This window comes from Colossoma macropomum, unplaced genomic scaffold (genome assembly GCF_904425465.1).
Source record: "Colossoma macropomum unplaced genomic scaffold, Colossoma_macropomum, whole genome shotgun sequence".
In the NCBI taxonomy this organism is placed as follows: Eukaryota; Metazoa; Chordata; class Actinopteri; order Characiformes; family Serrasalmidae; genus Colossoma; species Colossoma macropomum.
Window position 1 is genome coordinate 3,381,532 of NW_023494793.1, and position 19,746 is coordinate 3,401,277.

The 19,746-nt window shown below is 42.9% G+C and overlaps 1 protein-coding gene across 1 annotated transcript; it reads right to left on the reverse strand.

Moving 5' to 3' along the window:
- Positions 1-3,321: 3,321 nt before the first annotated feature.
- Positions 3,322-18,256, reverse strand: asphd2 (aspartate beta-hydroxylase domain containing 2). The gene is made up of 5 exons (XM_036578212.1): positions 18,188-18,256; positions 11,333-12,988; positions 9,800-10,442; positions 6,110-6,223; positions 3,322-4,586 (listed from the first exon to the last, which is right to left on the reverse strand). The coding sequence occupies exons 2-5, from the start codon at positions 11,591-11,593 to the stop codon at positions 4,477-4,479; spliced, it is 1,128 nt and encodes a 375-aa protein (XP_036434105.1). The 5' UTR covers positions 11,594-12,988; positions 18,188-18,256; the 3' UTR covers positions 3,322-4,476.
- Between the last annotated feature and the right edge of the window lie 1,490 nt (positions 18,257-19,746).

Consider the following 19,746-nt stretch of genomic DNA (forward strand, 5'->3'; position numbering starts at 1 on the left):
TCAAATGTTTGTGTTGAAACTAGGCCAAAAACGTTCATATAAGTCGCTGTTAGCTTAGTGCTAACATACTAATAGAATCCCATAGGAGTGCTAGCAGGAAATAGCATTATTATATAGGTGTTTGTTTGACTTTTATGACCCGAAATAGTCAAAGTTCACTACTGAAAAAACACGGCCAAAGCTACATTATCACAGCTAAAACAGTAGCAGGTATCTTGTGTGTACTTTACTTTTTCAGATGCCAGATAAATCATGGCTCATCGTCAGCATGTGGGATAATGCTAACTACGTTTTCAACTAACTGACCGTTTAATATGCTCCGTGCGGACAGTGGTGGACAGTGATGAAGTAAATGTAATTCGTTTCTGTACTTAAGTAGTTTTTTGTGTATCTGTACTTTACTGAAGTTTTTCCATTTTGGGCGACTTTTTACTTTCACTCCACTACATTTCAGAGTCTAATATCTCACTTTTTACTCCACTACATTACGAGAAATCTGTCGTTCCTTTTGGTTTATGTGTGAATAAAAACATAACGTCAAAATGAAAGAAGCGCAAAGCAAGAACACCAATCAGGGCACAGCGGTCACTTTGTTTAGAGCTTGTTTTGACCTGTTGGACAAACCGACCCAAGTTTGGAAGTGCCTATTCCTACATACACGATGGAAGAAACTCCTGACTCTAACCTAACTTTGTGTAAATAGACCACAATATAGAAATATGTACTCATATGCAGTTGTGACTGATGCGTCTTTTTTCTGAATTTATACAAACACATTTCATTTTATAGTAAATTAGTTTTGTCTAGTTTATGTTTATGAACAGAGACCTACAGATGCAGTTTAGTAAAGGAAACTCATTTGTGAATCTGAGTTTAAAGTTTTATTAAACTTAAACTTGTAACTAAGTTCAAATAAATCTTAAACTGAAACTTTGCTTGTTTGTAAAGTGATTTCAGAGCCACTCAGTTCTACCTGATGGAAACTGTTTGCCTTCAGTGTTTTGTGCTTATGATCATTTTAATAGACATCAGCGTCACTAATTAATGACCTTCTATTAAAAGACTGGTTTACCAAGAGAGACACTGGAGTATTTTCACCTAAAATGAGTTAATGAAGCGAGTCTTGTTATAAAAATGATAATAGGACATCAGAGCCATAATTAATCTTTTAGTACTTTTACTTTCATACTTAAGTACATTTGAAGAGAAATACTTTAGTACTTTTACTCAAGTGGAGGTCTAAAGGGAGGAACTTCTACTTTTACTGGAGTAATATTTTACCTCGGGTATCTCTACTTTAACTCAAGTATATGACGTGTGTACTTCGTCCACCACTGCGTGTGGATATGAAAGCAGAGATTTCACACACAGGACATTTTATAATGGGCTCTTTATTAAATACACATCATCGCTCAGCTGTAGTAAAACACACCCATGGCACACACATGTCTGGAAACATGGAAGTAGGAATATCGTCATAAAACCCAAACGCCGCTGCAAAAGATCACACAACGCTATAAAACGCCACTGACCACAACACTGTGTGCCCAAACGGTTCAGTATTTTTTCTGGTTCTCTTTACAAAAGGAATGTACCGATAGCACAAAATGTGAAGCGATCACTGAAGCCCCGTGTTCACAGGAAATACGCGATGAGACACTTCGGCCTAAGCTCATAACAACATCGGCTACGTCTGTAAACTTCGGATTAGACATTCCACCAAACAGAGCAAGGATTTATCCCACCACACATTTCCAAAGAATACGTGCACGGAATATTTAAAATATACACTGCTTTTTAATGAACATCTAATGCTTTATATGGTTTGGTTGTTTTTAATGTTGAAAACTTTGTACAAGTTAGTATCCACTAATTTGAATAATGGCAATTATAACCTCTCTTCATCTTTAGAATTAAACAGGCTGTTTTCATTTCTGTGCTTTTAAGACTAATATATGTAAATGAGCTTGGCTCTGACTGGCCACCCTGTATAGTACCTCGTTTACAAAGCAGTCCAGGGTGAAACACTCCTTATATCTTCAGCTTGAATGGATGGGGCTCACTTGCTGGAGGCCAAATGGGCGGGACTAAATGGCTGTAGGCTGAATGGGTGGGGCTAAACTGCTGTAGGCTGAATGGGTGGGGCTAAACTGCTGTAGGCTGAATGGTGGGGCTAAACTCCTGTAGGCTGAATAGGTGGGGCTAAATGGCTGTAGGCTGAATAGGTGGGGCTAAACTGCTGTAGGCGGAATAGGTGGGGCTAAACTGCTGGAGGCTGAATGGGTGGAGCTAAACTGCTGTAGGCTGAATAGGTGGGGCTAAACTGCTATAGGTGTAATGGGTGGGGCTAAACTGCTGTACGCTGAATGAGTGTGACTAAACTGCTGTAGGCTGAATGGGCGGGACTAAACAGTTGTGGGCTGAATAGGTGGGGTTAAACTGCAATAGGCGTAATGGGTGGGGCTAAACTGCTGTGGGCTGAATGGGCGGAGCATAACTGCTGTAGGCTGAATAGGTGGGGCTAAATGGCTGTAGGCTGAATGGGTGGGGCTAAACTGCTATAGGCGTAATGGGTGGGGCTAAACTGCTGTAGGCTGAATGGGTGGGGCTAAACTGCTGTAGGCAGAATAGGTGGGGCTAAACTGCTGGAGGCTGAATGGGTGGAGCTAAACTACTGTAGGCTGAATAGGTGGGGCTAAACTGCTATAGGCGTAATGGGTGGGGCTAAACTGCTGTACGCTGAATGGGTGTGACTAAACTGCTGTAGACTGAATGGGCGGGACTAAACAGTTGTGGGCTGAATAGGTGGGGTTAAACTGCAATAGGCGTAATGGGTGGGGCTAAACTGATGTGGGCTGAATGGGTGGAGCATAACTGCTATAGGCTGAATAGGTGGGGCTAAATGGCTGTAGGCTGAATGGGTGGGGCTAAACTGCTATAGGCGTAATGGGCGGGGCTAAACTGCTGTAGGCTGAATGGGTGGGGCTAAACTGCTGTAGCTGAATAGGTGGGGCTAAATGGCTGTAGGCTGAATGGGTGGGGCTAAACTGCTATAGGCGTAATGGGTGGGGCTAAACTGCTGTAGGCTGAATGGGCGGGACTAAACTGCTGTAGGCTGAATGGGTGGGACTAAACTGCTGTAGGCTGAATGGGCGGGACTAAACTGTTGTAGGCTGAATGGGTGAGGTTAAACTGCTTTAGGCTGAATGGGCGTGGCTAAACTGCTGTGGGCTGAATGGGCGAGGTTAAACTGCTTTAGGCTGAATGGGCGTGGCTAAAGTGCTATGGGCTGAATGGGCGTGGCTAAACTGCTGTGGGCTGAATGGGCGAGGTTAAACTGCTTTAGGCTGAATGGGCGTGGCTAAAGTGCTGTGGGCTGAATGGGCGTGGCTAAACTGCTGTGGGCTGAATATATACACTTAATTACATTTAAGCTGCTATTGACTGTGTGCACAAAATAGGCCGTGTCATTACAAATGGTTTTGAAAAAGGACAATTTCCCGTTTATTATGTAACCGACTGGTTTTCTTGTTCTTTTCGTAGGATTAAATGTATTATATATAGATAAATAACCGATATAAAAGAGAAATAAGCCTGTTTTTTAAACATAAATTAGACCTTTGCAGTGTTCTGTGCACATATTCTTTGGACATCAGGCTAAAAAAGGTACTCTATTTGGTATGACGTCTCAGATGTGGTTCTGCGGTGCTTTAATACTACACAGAAAAACAAAGCGGCTGATTTTCCTGCTCTGGTTGATGGGACGAGTCAGAATCGTGAAGAGGAACGAGGGAAACAGGCTTCGGAGCGACAAAAAACGACCTGCCTCTAGTGCGGAATAAGATGGAAGTTCATTTATACACAATAGCTGGTAGTGCATCTCTGTACTCGTCCATACGTAAAGTCCACTTAAACGCTTTGTAAACACGTCAGAGCCGCCGTCGCTACTGTCCGCTTCAGTTTCACGACTGTTTACATCACCCGCCGCAGGCCTGAAGGTGCAGAGCAAAGTACCACATATATACTCGTGTGCTTTCCGTACAATCACAGCCTGGCTTTTCCACCAGAGTTTAAAAAGTGCATCGTCTTTGTGATTCAAACGTTTTATAAGTGATGTTTCTACCCTGAAAGAGTACAGCTAGGTTGCAAGAGGAAAAAAGAAAATGAACAATTAGAACTGTTTTCGCTCAGGTCGTCGTGTTTACACTGCTCTGCTGTACTGTTTTAGACTGGATCGTGTCTGTAAACATCCATAATGTACATTAGTTTGGGTCAGAAGCATCTCTGAGGACAGAATGAACCATCCGGGTTCATCAGGACACACTTATGTACAGAAAAATGTGCAACTTTTATTATTCACTCAGTTCAGTCTCAGTTCCTCTCATTCATCATGATTATTTTCCACCGGTATGTAAGACGTCTCACCCATCCCTCCCTCTCTCTCCACCTCTTTCCATCTCTTTATCTTCTTCTCTCTCAGCGTCCCGGAGTGAAGATGTAGTCCAGCGCCTGCCGCTCAGCCGCCGCCACGTTTGGATGCCAAAGATCCACCATGAAGACCACTCTGGGGCCGTCTTCGGGAGAGCCTGAGGCCACGCAAACACAAACACGCGGAAAAGATTTGCTTTATTATGAAGCTTTTAAACGGAGAGGCATTAAAACTGCACAGATACCACAATGGCTGTGTCCCAATTGTGCACTAAAATACTAGTGTTGGACAATTAAATACGTACTATACAGTTTTAAGAAAACGTTTGGGCACAAATCCAATTGAGGTCTAGATTAGAAGGCCTGTGACAAAGTGAACAGGACATAATTTAAGGACATAGGCCAAAACAGTGTGCTATATAGTGAAGAAAGCAGTATCAGGACACACAGCATATTTAGACACAGCCTAAAATAGCGAATAGTTTGGTAAAATGCACAGCTTCAGGCACAGGCAAAATTAGTGCTCTACATAGTGGATAGGGCAAAGTTTCAGGACACAGCCCAAAACAGAGCACTGTATAGGGAATAGGGGATTCTTTCAGGACACAGCCTAAAACAGTGCACTGTATAGTGAATAGGGGACTGTTTCAGGACACAGCCTAAAACAGAGCACTGTATAGTGAATAGGGGACTGTTTCAGGACACAGCCTAAAAAGGGCACAATATAGTAATTATTCCATAGCTTTAGACACAGGCAAAATAATGCTCTCTATAGTGAACAGGGCATAGTTTCAGGACACAGCCCAAAATATTGCACTATATAGTGAATAGGGGACTGTTTCAGGACACAGCCCAAAAAGGGCACAATATAGTAAATGCTCCATAGCTTTAGACATAGGCAAAAATAGTGAACTATATAGTGAAAAGGGCATAGTTTCAGGACACAGCCCAAAACAGAGCACTGTACAGTGAATAGAGTGTAGTTTCAAGACAGAGCCCAAAATAGTGCACTATATAGTGAAAAGGGCATAGTTTCAGAACACAGCCAATATAGTGCACAATGTAGTGAAAAGGACGTCATTTCAGGACGCAGCCCAAAATAGTGCGCTACATAGTGAACAGCGCATAGTTTCAGGACACAGCCCAAAATAGTGCACAATATAGTAAAAAGGACATCGTTTCAGGACGCAGCCCAAAATAGTGCACTACACAGTGAACAGGGTGTAAATTCAGGATGCAGCCCAAAATGGTGCACTACATAGTGAACAGGGTGTAGATTCAGGACACAGCCCCAAAACAGTGCACTATACAGTGAATAGGGCATAGTTTCAAGAATAAAATAGTGCACTACATAGTGAACAAGCCATTGTTTCAAGACACATCCCAAAATAGTGCACTACATAGTGAATAGCACATAGTTCTAGACACAGCTTAAAAAAAGGGCACAATACAGTAAATATTTCATAGCTTCAGACACAGGCAAAAATAGTGCTCTCTATAGTGAACAGGGCTAGTTTTGGACACAGTCCAAAACAGTGCACTATACAGTGAACAAGGCACAGTTTCAGGACAAACTCTAAGATAGTGCTCTATATAGTGAAAGATCATAGCTTCAGGACACAGCCCAAAACAGTGTGCTATATTGTGACTAGATGGTAGTTTGGGACACAGCCTCTCTCACCATCGTGAAAGGCCGTGTGCAGGAACGAATCGTCGAACAGCAGACAGCTTCCCTCAGACCAGCACTGCGGCTCCCCACCGACAACCAGCTCACAGTTCGAGGGCACCTTCAGACCTGCACACACACACACACACACATCACACAGAGTCATACACACACCTTCAGACCTGCACACACACACACATCACACAGAGTCATACACACACCTTCAGACCTGCACACACACACACATCACACAGAGTCATACACACACCTTCAGACCTGCACACACACATCACACAGTCATACACACACCTTCAGACCTGCACACACACACACATCACACAGAGTCATACACACACTCACCTTCAGTCCTGCAGACACACACACACACATCACACAGAGTCATACACACACCTTCCCAACTGAGTAGCTCACACTCTCACCTTTAAAAGTCCAGGGAACACAGTGGACATGATACACGCTAAAATGTAGTTAACACTGTCACACTGCGTTATATGCTGTGATATACAGTGTTATACATACAGCAAAATTTGAATGATACAAAATACAGAAACATAATAATAAAACAAAACACTAAAATCGCCTATCAGCTCTATCTGAGAAGTGCCTGGGCGTGGCCTAATATTCTGATGAGTGTGTGTGATTGACAGCCCTCAGTCCAACACTACCTGCCTGCTAGAGCAGCGAAGCTGAACACAACGGTGCGAGTGAAGAGGAGAAATGAGTGAAACGAGCTCTACGTGTACAGGTGGTGTTGTGGACCTCGCTGTGTCCACTCACTAAAATCAGTCTCCAGATTTTATATGGAGAACCTTAAAGAAGGTTCTTATTGATTTCAGTAATGTACCTGCATCCAGGGGACACCGGTAAGGCCAGCTAAACGGACAGACAGACGGACGACAGGCAGACAGATGAGCTAGCCTGCAGTTATGTTTGCTACGTTAGCTTTCATTCAGTGGTTAACTTTCTCACGTCGTTAGCTTAGCTTCGGTGGGTAGATTAGCTTGATGTTTAGATTAGTTTGGAGGTTAGATTAGTTTGGTTGTTAGCTTTCTCTCAGTGGTTAGCTTTCTCTCAGTGGTTAGCTTACGCTTGGTGGTTAGCTTTCATTCAGGGGTTAGCTGTCTCTTGATGGTTAGTCTTCTCTTGGTGGTTAGCTCTTGCTTGATGGTTAGCTTTCTCTTGGTGGTTAGCTTTCGCTTGGTGGTTAAATTAGTTTGGAGGTTAGCTTTCTCTTGGTGGTTGGCTTAGCTTGACGGTTAGCTTTCTCTTGGTGGTTAGATTAGTTTGGAGGTTAGATTAGTTTGGTGGTTAGTTTAGTTTGGTGGTTAGATTAGTTTGGTTGTTAGCTTTCTCTCAGTGGTTAGCTTTCTCTTGGTGGTTAGCTTACCTTGGTGGTTAGCTTTCATTCAGGGGTTAGCTGTCTCTTGATGGTTAGTCTTCTCTTGGTGGTTAGCTTTCTCTTGGAGGTTAGTTTAGCTTGGAGGTTAGTTTAGCTTGGTGGTTAGTTTAGTTCGGTGGTTAGATTAGTTTGATGGTTAGCTTTCTCTTGGTGGTTAGCTCTTGTTTGATGGTTAGCTGAGCTCCTCCCCCTTTGCCTTCAGACAGTGTCCTCTTGGTTGATACGTACAATAACTGTATTTTATATTGCCTGTTTAAGAATTACATATATTTAAAATTCCTTTCAGCCAGACCTCAGTTTCCCCAGAAACTTGGGTTCTACTAGATTTACCGCTCTTGGGAGCCCCCTCAGGCGCAGCACCGACTGCCTGTCGTTCTCTTCTGTAACTCTGACCAGCAGGCAACAGTTCCTAACTTCATAATCTCATCATGAACTCCAGATAATAAAACAGCATCACACAAACATCCTAACTAGACTGAACCTCCTAAATCCTGTCCTAACTTTAGGATGAACCCCAACAGGGTCCTCACTTCTGTTTAAGGTCCGTTTCTATGGTTTTTAGGCAGCTGAGTCAGCAGCATAGTTCACTACCAGCATAATGAGCTCCATTTATTTGTACTGTAAAACGCTGCTTTCACTGTGAGATGATTTTCTTTTCTAACTCTGCGTTTTAAAGATCTCAGACGCTGCAGACTCTCCACCGCCCCTCTGATCACCTTCGTGTGTTAATGTTGATGATGAAATATTACAGTGATGGTGGTGAATAATGAGGAGACGGAGCTGAACGTGTGTCTGTTTATTAGGAGGAGGAACGTTAGCGCGCTCGGCTAAAGCGTTTGGGAAATGGAGACTGAAACTGGGGAGCGGCGACGCTCTGATAAACAGCAGGGGGCACTCTCACAGTATTCACTACTTACAGTTTATCACACTTTAGCTGTGTTTGACCTTTTTCACATCAGTAACTGTAGCTGTTTGACTAACTAACCTGATTATGTTGATTCTGTTGTTGTGTTTGGGTTTCAGCTGTGTTTGTATGGTTGGTTGCTTGGTAACAGGCATGACAACTGTTTGCCGACTTTGATCGAGTAGGTTAAGATTTCCTAACTGGAGATAAGATCCTGTAAGATCAGATAAAATTCCTAAATTAAGATCAGATTTGCTTCTGTAATATGAATTTGTGAAACATCTTACCTTGACCTGTCAGATTCTAACCAAGATAGGAAGGTTCTGTAATACAACCCCTGGTCTACGGTTTGTCTGAGTTCTTTGGAGAACCCCCACCACAATGTGGTGAAATTCCATCGGCTTCAAAACCGTGTCGCCTTTTCAGGTGAGCTGACGAGTTTGTGGTTTTACCTGAGTCTCTTAATTCACACTTACATTCTTTGCAAACGGCAAAGGTCTCGTCTGTCTGACAAGGGCTGCACATGTGAACGACGCAAAGCCTGAGTATTACCAGTAAAAGTATCCTGATACTGTCCCGGGTTCTGAGTATGAAAGGGGCTAATATAACTATTAACACTGCTTTAAGTACAAACTGACTGACACCCAGTCTGACTGAAGTCCATACTAATCTCTTAGACTGCAGGCTTATTATTCCTAAGCTTATTATCCAGCTACTATGAATTATTCAGTAATGACTGTGACTCACATGCAGAGTTTAATGTTGTTCAGAGTGGTTTGGTGTGAAACGCTCTGTTCTAGATAAACTTACCGAGTCAGAACTGTTCACAGTGGTGCTGATAGGAACCAGACGTCCACCTCTAAAAGCTCCCTCACAGAAAGTTACTACATGAAATGGTTATGAATTCACTGCCTGATGACTGAGACACTGTTTTATGGTAGTTTAGAGAACTTAAACTCCATTCATGGTGGAGGGATACATGCAGGGCGCTGTGAGGCAAAATAGTCCCCAAAGAAAACTTATTATTTCAGATTTTCCACTATTTTCCATCATCAACATTCCATATAAACTCAGAAGACTCGTGTAGGTTCACTGGTGGTTCTGGATAGTAAATAAAATGTCTATATTTGTGTTGTAGTCATGGCGACCCCTGGTTCCTATCACCACCACTGAACCATTTCACACCAAACCACTCTGAATTACTCTGCTTACATGTCAACAAATTATGAAGGAATTTTTATAAAAATGGGTGGAATTCCCCTTCAAGAACACAATAAAGCTCACTATCTGCCCAGAAACCAGGTCAGGCATGCAAGCGACTAAACCAGTAACACACTTTCACACTTCTTCTGTCCTTTCAGTCCTCTCAGGGCGCTCTTACCCAGGTGGCAGCGTAGGCGGACGTTGGTTGGACCGTAGTGTTCGGAGATAGTGGCTCCGGGGCTCAGGACGGAGAAGCAGGCGTTCCCAAAAACGTTATTAGCGATGAAAGTGCGGAGCTGACCCAAAACCCTCCATGTCCGCGGGCAGCGGCGGGCGTTCAGGGCCATGGGGGTGCCCTGGTTCACCAGGTAGAAGGTCCACCAGTGGCCCCGGGGCGTGCTGTTGGCCTTCCAACCCGGCGGGAGCGAGGATCCGGTCCGTGACGAAGGCAAGCGGTACACGCTCTCGAACTCGGCCAGCAGAGCAGGAAAACTGCGCTCCAACAGCTCCACATCATGCTTCTGCGCCTCACGGGAGAAGAACGGCGCCGAGGGCAGGTCGGGCAAGAAGAACACCTCGGGTTTCTGGATGGACGGGCGGCTGCAGAGCAGGTAGCGCCCCTGGTCCCGCACGCCCTTGTGCACCCGGCCCATACCTGCCCAGGTGTAGCGCTTGGCGTAGTCCTGCAGGCTGTGGTAAAGCCGCTGGTTCAGACCCTCGCCCGGCCGCGAGCAGCGGAAACACTCCGGAGACTGGCAGTACGCAAATCCGTTCAGTTCTTCTTCAGTAGCTCCGCCCCCACCTCCGCTGACTCCACCCACCTGAAACAGTTTTATCAATACGTTGTTTAGATTGTTGGCATTATATTAAGTGTATATACCACAGTTAGCTTTACACTGTGGAACGTCCTTTCAACTGGCTGGAAGCAGATTTATACTGGATTAAAATCACTCCACAATTATTACAGTCAGACTGTAAAACTACACACACTGCAGATTCATACTGGATTAAAATCACTCCACAATTATTACAGTCAGACTGTAAAACTACACACACTGCAGATTCATACTGGATTAAAATCACTCCACAATTATTACAGTCAGACTGTAAAACTACACACTGCAGATTCATACTGGATTAAAATCGCTCCACAATTATTACCATCAGACTGTAAAACTACACACACTGCAGATTCATACTGGATTAAAATCACTCCACAATTATTACCATCAGACTGTAAAACTACACACACTGCAGATTCATACTGGATTAAAATCACTCCACAATTATTACCATCAGACTGTAAAACTACACACACTGCAGATTCATACTGGATTAAAATCACTCCACAATTATTACTGTCAGACTGTAAAACTACACACACTGCAGATTCATACTGGATTAAAATCACTCAATCAATGTTATTTTGTTTGCAATTATATTACTTGATTTGAAATGATTCAATGTGATCACATGGTATGCTATCAGCGTTTTGATTGGCCGTGTCAGAAACAAAACTGAGACACTGAAGATGTTGTGGTTGGCTATCACACAAGTTTCATGTGAACTGCATGAGGCTTTACATTATGAACCTAAGAAATTATGAAAGAATTTTAGTTTGATTTCATTTCTAATAAATCTGAGTGAAAGTTTCACCACATCAGTCCAGCAGATTAAGCAGTATTTTCTCAGGGGGAATGTAAGAGGATACCTGGCGGAGTTTGGACGATGCCAGTCGGCTGGAGAGGTCGGAGGTCAGGACGCTGGCGGGCAGGGCGCCGCCCCCGCGGGTTTCGGGCGTGTACCCGCCTCGGAGAGAGGGCACGCTGTGCTCACAGCCCACACGGTAACAGTACCAGATGAAGAGCAGTGCCAGGCAGAGGGCAGTGCCCAGGGCCCCCCCCTCGCACTCCCGCACAGACTGCATGCCCCCCGCCACCCACTCACGCATCCTCTCCAGAGACCACTCCATCACTCACTCGCTCGCTCGCTCACTCACTCATACCAGGGCTGTCACGATTACTTGATTAAACGTATCAAATAAAAAATCATCAATTAACAAATTAACACCTTGAGGGCAAATACTTCAGTTATTAATCTTAAGACCTTATCAGTGTCTGCTTTGAAGTATTCAGTGTCTGGTATGAATTATTCAGTGTCTACAATTAATTATTCAGTGTCTACAATTAATTATTCAGTATCAAGTATGAATAATTTGGTATCTAGTATGAATTATTCAGTATCTAGTTTGAAATATTCATTGTATACAATTAATTATTCAGTGTCTGGTATGAATTATTAAGTATCCAGTATGAATTATTCTGTATCTAGTATGAATTATTCTGTATCTAGTATGAATTATTCTGTATCTAGTATAAATGACTCAGGATCTTGTATGAAATTAATGTGTACGTTCTACAGAACCTTAAACTTTAAGGAGCCAATCGAAATTTTGCTTCTCAAATATATGTACAGAGGAAGTATGGAAAAATATGCCAGTGTGGACGGAGCAAATCACTATAAATTCCAAGTTGGGCGCAACTGTCTGTTGATGTAGCAAAAAACTCAGTACAGTAGAAAAAACGTTCAAAGCAGCAAAGACGTTCAAAAAGACAACAACACAGGCTAAGCTAAGCTAACTCACTGTCTATAACAGCCCACAGTATGACTGCAATTACTCAGCTGGGACACTTGATATCAGCCACTTATTTGCCAGCTGCAGAATTTCCTTTTGGGAGCGCAGCCGCTCCTTTCACTGTCGTTTAAATGCTAACGACTTCAAAGCTGTTCTAGCGCACTAATAGAAGAGTTCTGGCCAAATGTGATTAGCCTACAAATTAGCCTGGAATCTGTGAAATTAAACCGCAGCACATTGTGCATCTAAACATTTGTTGTCATATGTTGATTTTGTCTATAGCAAAAGCTCTTCTGTACAGACTACAGTGACTGTAAACGTACGTAATAATGTGATTAATTCAGAATTCAGCTCGCGTACGTTATTGTGTCATTTTGTGTTTATCCTACTAAACAGTCAGATTACTTGTGTGCTAATATAAGTGACGGTGACAGCCCTAACACGCGCTCAAACAACATCCATCACGCGCACGTGTGTGAGAGCAGTGAGGATGGAGCTCATTTTTGGGTGGACTGTCCCTTCTCCTCCGTTTGTCCATGTTTTTCCCCGTGTCAGAGCTTCAGCAGAGTCCCGGCGCAGCCATATGCTGAGACTCCGGTCTGTGTGGATCTGTGTGTGTGTGTGTGGAGCGCGGGAGAGTGTGTGTGGCAGCCTCCAGCCGTTGGGGATTTCAGCTGCCGCTCTGCTCTCCGTCCAGACGGACGCGGAAAGACACGATACACCGCAGGGCACCTGGGGGACAACAGACATTTCAGACAGTGACAGAGAAAAGGGAGGATTCAGTACTGCAGCAGAAACGGGGACAAACACAGCGCGCATGCATGCACACACACACACACACACACACACTGACATGCACACACATACGCACACACACACACACACACACACACACTGACACGCACACACACACACGCGCGCGCACACACGCACACACAGACCAAGGTCTGTTTTTATACAATGTCAGGAAATGGGGATGAACATATGCATATATCCCATATGCATTATTTATATAAAAGTACCCATACATAATAATACTACCAATAATAAGACCCATATGTATTATATATACACTCTACACAAAAGCCCGAACACTCTCTGCTCAAATGACCTGTTCTGTTGGTTTTCTGAGTGAAAAATAAGTTAACGCGCCCTCGACGGCGAAACTTTAGTGCACAATCTAAATGTATTTATTCTATTTAGTTATTAGGAAATCAACAAAACACACAATTTGACCAGGGGCGCCAAAACTTTTGCATATGACTTTACATGTAAATACCTATATATAATAATAATATATTCCATATATTAAGTAAGTACCTATATACAATAATAGTCCTTATGTATAATAATGTCAGATCCAATATTTATTATGTATAGGAAAGCGCATATATGCAACAATATTTGGTCCTGTATGTAATACATACATTACATATGTACATTCATATATATATATATATATATATATATATATATATATATATATATATGAAAGTGCCTATATTTAACAATATTAGGTCCTATATATATTATGTATATGTAAGTGTCTGCATACAACTATATTAGGCCCAATATGTATTATATATGTATGATATTAGACCTCATATGTATATGAGATTATATATAACAATATTAAATGTGATATATATAACAACAATAACTACAAATGACAATACTACAAATGTTTTACTGAAGCAATAGAATACACAAACGAGTGTGGTGAATAACATCACGCCTGTGATTTGGTCGAACTGAAGGAGAGCACAGTAGATCATCAGCCGTGATGTTCTTCACCACAGCACACAGCATCCGGTGATCTACTGGTTTAATACAACACAGAGCAGAGCAGAGGAGCCTGAACACTGTATCAAACTTAATATCTGCAGTTCCTTCCACCACAAACAGTAGAGCCCTTCTGCGTTACAGACAGAGCCGTAAAACTGAGTGAATATCAGGTTGAGCTCAGCTTTTTCAGCGTTCGTCCAGATGAAGCTGAATGTGGTTCGGTTCAGTCAGACGGTAAAGCGTTTCACAGCCCGTCTGCTTTGCTGAATTAGATTCTGTTCAGCTCAAATACAGTTTGTTTAGTTGTTCAGTTGTTGCAGGTCAAATGAAACTTACTAATGATTAGTTGTAAACGGTGCCCAGCGGAATGATAGTTCCGATATTGTGAAAAAATATGTACTGTTATCACAAATATCAGCACGAATGGAGAACTTGTCAACCAATCAGATTATGCCACAGGAACAAACTGTTGTATACATATATGTAAATGCGTACTACATATAAAAGTATGTACACTACATGTAGTTATTACATAATATATTGCATATATACTGCTATGTTATAACACTCTAACAATAATACTATACTAATAAATACTACAATAATAATCAAATACAAAAATTTGTATTCCTTGTTCACAAACTGCACTAATTACAGTTAAACAGGCCTAATTGTGTGTGTGTATATATATATATATATATATATATATACACACACACCGATCAGGCTTAATATTATGACCACCTCCTTGTTTCTACGCTCATTGTCCATTTTATCAGCTCCACTTACTATATAGGTGCACTTTGTAGTTCTACAGTTACAGACTGTAGTCCATCTGTTTCTCTGATACTTTGTTAGCCCCCTTTTACCCTGTTCTTCAGTGGTCAGGACCCCCATGGACCCTCACAGAGCAGGTACTATTTGGGTGGTGGATCATTCTCAGCACTGCAGTAACACTGACGTGGTGGTGGTGTGTTAGTGTGTGTTGCGCTGGTCTGAGTGGATCAGAGTTTTTAAACACCTCAGTGTCACTGCTGGACTGAGAATAGTCCACCAACCAAAAATATCCAGCCAACAGCGTCCTGTGGGCAGCGTCCTGTGACCACTGATGAAGGGCTAGAGGATGACCAACACAAACTGTGCAGCAGCAGATGAGCCATCGTCTCTGACTTTACATCTACAAGGTGGGCTGACAAGGTAGGAGTGTCTAGTAGAGTGGACAGTGAGTGGACACAGTGTTTAAAAACTCCAGCAGCACTGCTGTGTCTGATCCACTCGTACCAGCGCAACACACACTAACACACCACCACCACGTCAGTGTTACTGCAGTGCTGAGAATGATCCACCACCCAAATAGTACCTGCTCTGTGAGGGTCCATGGGGGTCCTGACCACTGAAGAACAGGGTAAAAGGGGGCTAACAAAGTATCAGAGAAACAGATGGACTACAGTCTGTAACTGTAGAACTACAAAGTGCACCTATATAGTAAGTGGAGCTGATAAAATGGACAATGAGTGTAGAAACAAGGAGGTGGTCAGAATGTTATGCCTGATCGGTGTGTGTGTGTGTATATATATATATATATATATATATATATATATATATATACATACATAAAATAAGAACCACGTCAGTCTGGATGTTTTTGTGCTGAAAATGTACAAAAACAATCACATACACACACATATATACACACACCTGCCTCCCTCTGGCAGCTCAGATCATCCAGCATGATCATTTCTATATACCACCCACACACACATACTACAGAAATATATTTTGTTTGTCTCTCTCTCCCCCTCTCTCTCTCTCTCTCTCTCCCTCCCCCCCTCTCTCTCTCTCTCCCTCTCTCTCTCTCTCTCTCTCTCTCTCTCAGGCACCGCAGCGCGCGCAGGCGAGTCATTTGAGATTCAGTTTCTGTGCACACCTCCGCACTGCACTGTTCAAACCGTGACTCATGAGAGAGGAGCAGCGATTCAGACGGTCCAGCCCTCAGCCTACCCGCAGCCGGACTGCTGACCACAGCCTGCAGACGGACTGTACCAGCACAGTGCAAACTGGAAAACAGACCATAATAATGAGCCGCTGTCAGCGCAGACGGAGAACCTGAGGGCCACCAAACAGCGCAGCGCACACACAGGCGGAGCGGCACACACTGCATACATTACACTCAGCCAATCAGAGGACACGACAGCAGCGCTATGCAAATCTCACCGAGAGAGTCACCAATCAGCGGCGCTGAGACGCTCCAGACTAACATACAGACACATCACTGTCTCCCCCAACTCTCTCTCTCTCTCTCTCTCTCTCTCTCTCTCTCTCTCTCCTTCACACATCGCTCTCTCTCTCTCTCTCTCTCTCTCTCTCTCTCCTTCACACATCGCTCTCTCGCTCTCTCTCTCTTTCTCTCTCTCCCTCTCTCCTTCACACATCGCTCTCTCTCTCTCTCTCTTCTTCCCTTCTTTCACACGTCTCTCTCTCTCTCTCCACCCTTGGTATGTCCTATCTCCTTCCTTTTACATCTCTTTCTCTCATTCTTTACATGTCTCTTTCTCTCTTCCCTTATCTTTCTCTCTTGCCAATGCTTCACATATCTCTGTCTCTTTCTCTCTCCATCCTTGGTATTTCTCTCTCTCCCTATCTCTCTACACTCTCTCCACCACTGGTATCTCTCTCTCTCTCCTTCTGTCATCCTATGCACATTTCTCTCCCTCCCTTCTTTCACACGTCTCTCTATACTCCTACCCCCCACCCTTTCCTTCTTTCTCTCTTGCCAATGCTTCATATCTCTCTCTCTCTTTCTCTCTCCTTCCTTGGTATTTCTCTCCCTATCTCTTTACGCTCTCCATTAGTATTGCTCTCTCTCTCTCTCACCCTCTCTTCTTTCACACGTTTCTACTTCACAGGTCTCTCTATTCTCCCTCTCCCTCTCTCAACCTTCACACCCCTCTCTCCCTCCCTTCTTTCACACGTCTCTTTCTCTCTCTCTCTTCACCCTTGGTATGACTCTCTCACTCTCTCTATACACCACTGGTATCTCTCTCTCTCTCCCTCTTTCTACTTCCCTTCTTTCACACGTCTCTTTCTCTCTTATACTTCACAGGTCTCTCTATACTCTCTCTCTCTCTCACCCACCCTTCTTTCACACGTCTCTACTTCACAGGTCTCTCTATTCTCCCTCTCCCTCTCTCATCCTTCACACCCCTTTCTCCCTCCCTTCTTTCACACGTCTCTTTCTCTCTTATACTTCACAGGTCTCTCTATACTCTCTCTCTCTCTCCCCACCCATAGTATTTCTCTCTCTCTCTCCCTCTTGGTAGATCTCTCTCTCTCTCTCTCTCTCTCTCTCTCTCTCTCTCTGTCACTGGTCGTCCATTATGACAGAGCCTGCTGGGCAGAGACACACAAACCCCTCCGTCTCATTTACACAGCAGCACAACAAAGACAAAGTCAGCCGCGACGTCCACGCAGTGACCAATCCACCAACTAAACATCAACTATAATAGTAGTAATAATAATAACAATAATAATAATAATAATACTGATAATAATAGCTGCTCACCTGTGCTGTCAGGTCGTTAAACCCTGATCATGTAAACACCGCAGTGCAACAGGAACTACGGAGTACTGAGGCGTTGTGCGGAGCAGCTCACAAAATCCCGCAAAATTCACTTCAGTTTGTGCAAAAACTGCTTTTTCTGCGAGCGTCACTGCAGCACAAGGACCGCAGCGCGCGCCCCTCACGCTGCTCACAATCAGAGCTCATTTCTGAACACGAACCGACGTCGAATTCGGAGTTCCGACCGAAGAACTACAACTCCCATGATGCACTGCGCAACGAAACGACTCTCCCTGGTGCTGCGCGAAGCTGAAATTTCAGCAAAAGCCACTTTACGAACGGGTTAAGCTCCCTACGCCGTTACTGCTGTTCTACTTTTCTGTGTTTACGTTTAATACTTTAATGTAAACGAGTCAAAATTCGGACCGCGGATTAGCGCTGTAGTCTGGAGTCCGCGGAGATCTAACGTTACGCGTCTTAGAGACAATCCTGAACAGCGCGACTGCTTTAAAATGTGAAGATAGGCTACAGACCCGCTCAGAGACGAGGTTTAATTATGAAATAAAGGATAAAAGTTTGAATTTTACCTTTAGACACAGCAGCATGCGCTGGTCGTTTCCTGTCGTGAATGCTTTGTGGAGGAGCAGCAGTGTTGGTGAACGCCCCCTGCTGGAGCACAGCGGACTCTACAGGGCCAGATTTCTGTATTTGTTGTTTTGGCCTTCTCAGAAGTTAAATCAGACAAAAACCTACCAGTTTTATGTTTGTGTTTTAGCGTGAGATTAAACTGCATCCACAAAGTGCTGTTTGGAGTATGTTAAAGGGGAGCTCCACCAATTTTTCAAAAATTCTGCATAATAAAAACTCCCTCTAAAAACTCCCTGTCAGAAAGTTACTACATGAAATTGTTATAGATACGTTCTTTAGTGACTGAGACATTTATGACAGTTCTGCGCTCAGGCTTGGCTTCATACATAGTTCAATCCATTCATGGTGAAGGGATACATGAAGGATGTTCGAAGGCAAAATAGTCCCCAAAGAAAACTTATTATTTCCAGATTTTCCTCTATTTTCCATCATCATCATTCCATATAAACTCAGAAGACTTGTGTAGGTTCACTGGTGGTTCTGGATAGTAAATAAAATGTCTATATTTGTGTTGTAGTCATGGCGACCCCTGGTTCCTATCACCACCACTGTAAAGAGATCTGAACCATTTCACACCAAACCACTCTGAATCACTCTGTTTACACCTCAAATTCTGTATTATGCAGAAATTTTGGTGGAATTCCCCTTTAAAGTCTGTTTTTGTCATGATCGTTTTTTGTATTCCCTACTGTACATTTCTTTACTATATATTAAAAAAGGTCTGTGGCGACAGGCAGAGTAGCCTACACTGTTTACAACCATATAAAACAACCTTGTTGCAGATAAATGTTTAAAGTGATTCTAATATGGTGGTAAAATTGTATAGATTCTCGTTTTAAAATTAAGAAATTTTAAAATTTTACAATTAAGAAATGCTTGGTGATGAATGGAGCGGTAGATGACTGCATACTAATTAAGAAAGCCACCTATTATTAAGAATGAACTTATAATATAATTAATATCCAGAATGCCTCATAGTCAAAAGCGGTGACCAAATCTCAAAGATTAAATATGGTCATTTTGTGACAAAAAAATACTGTAAACAAATAATTACACTTTATTACTGAATTATACTTACTATTTTGTACCATGAAATAAACTCTGTTTATTCCCAAAATGCTTTGTATTGTGATTAAATTACCGGTTTATGATTTAGTGTCTAGGTTATTACATTTTAATCTACACTGTATATGTGTTATTAATAAGGGTATCCAACATCAGCTTCCTAAATATTAAATAAATATTCCTAAACATTCCATATAAACACCAAACCACTGTGAATCACTCTGTTTACACCTCACACACTGAATTATACGGAGATTTTGGAAAATTAGTGGAGCTCCCCATTAAATGTGAGAGCGATAAAGGTACCAGAATGGATTTTTAACCCTCTTTTAACTCTGAGTCCAGTCTTATCCTCCAGTGTTGGTGAGCTGTTAAGAACGAACCTGATATCTTTGATCTCTGGCTTCATCTCTTTGAGCGTGTGTCTCAGTCT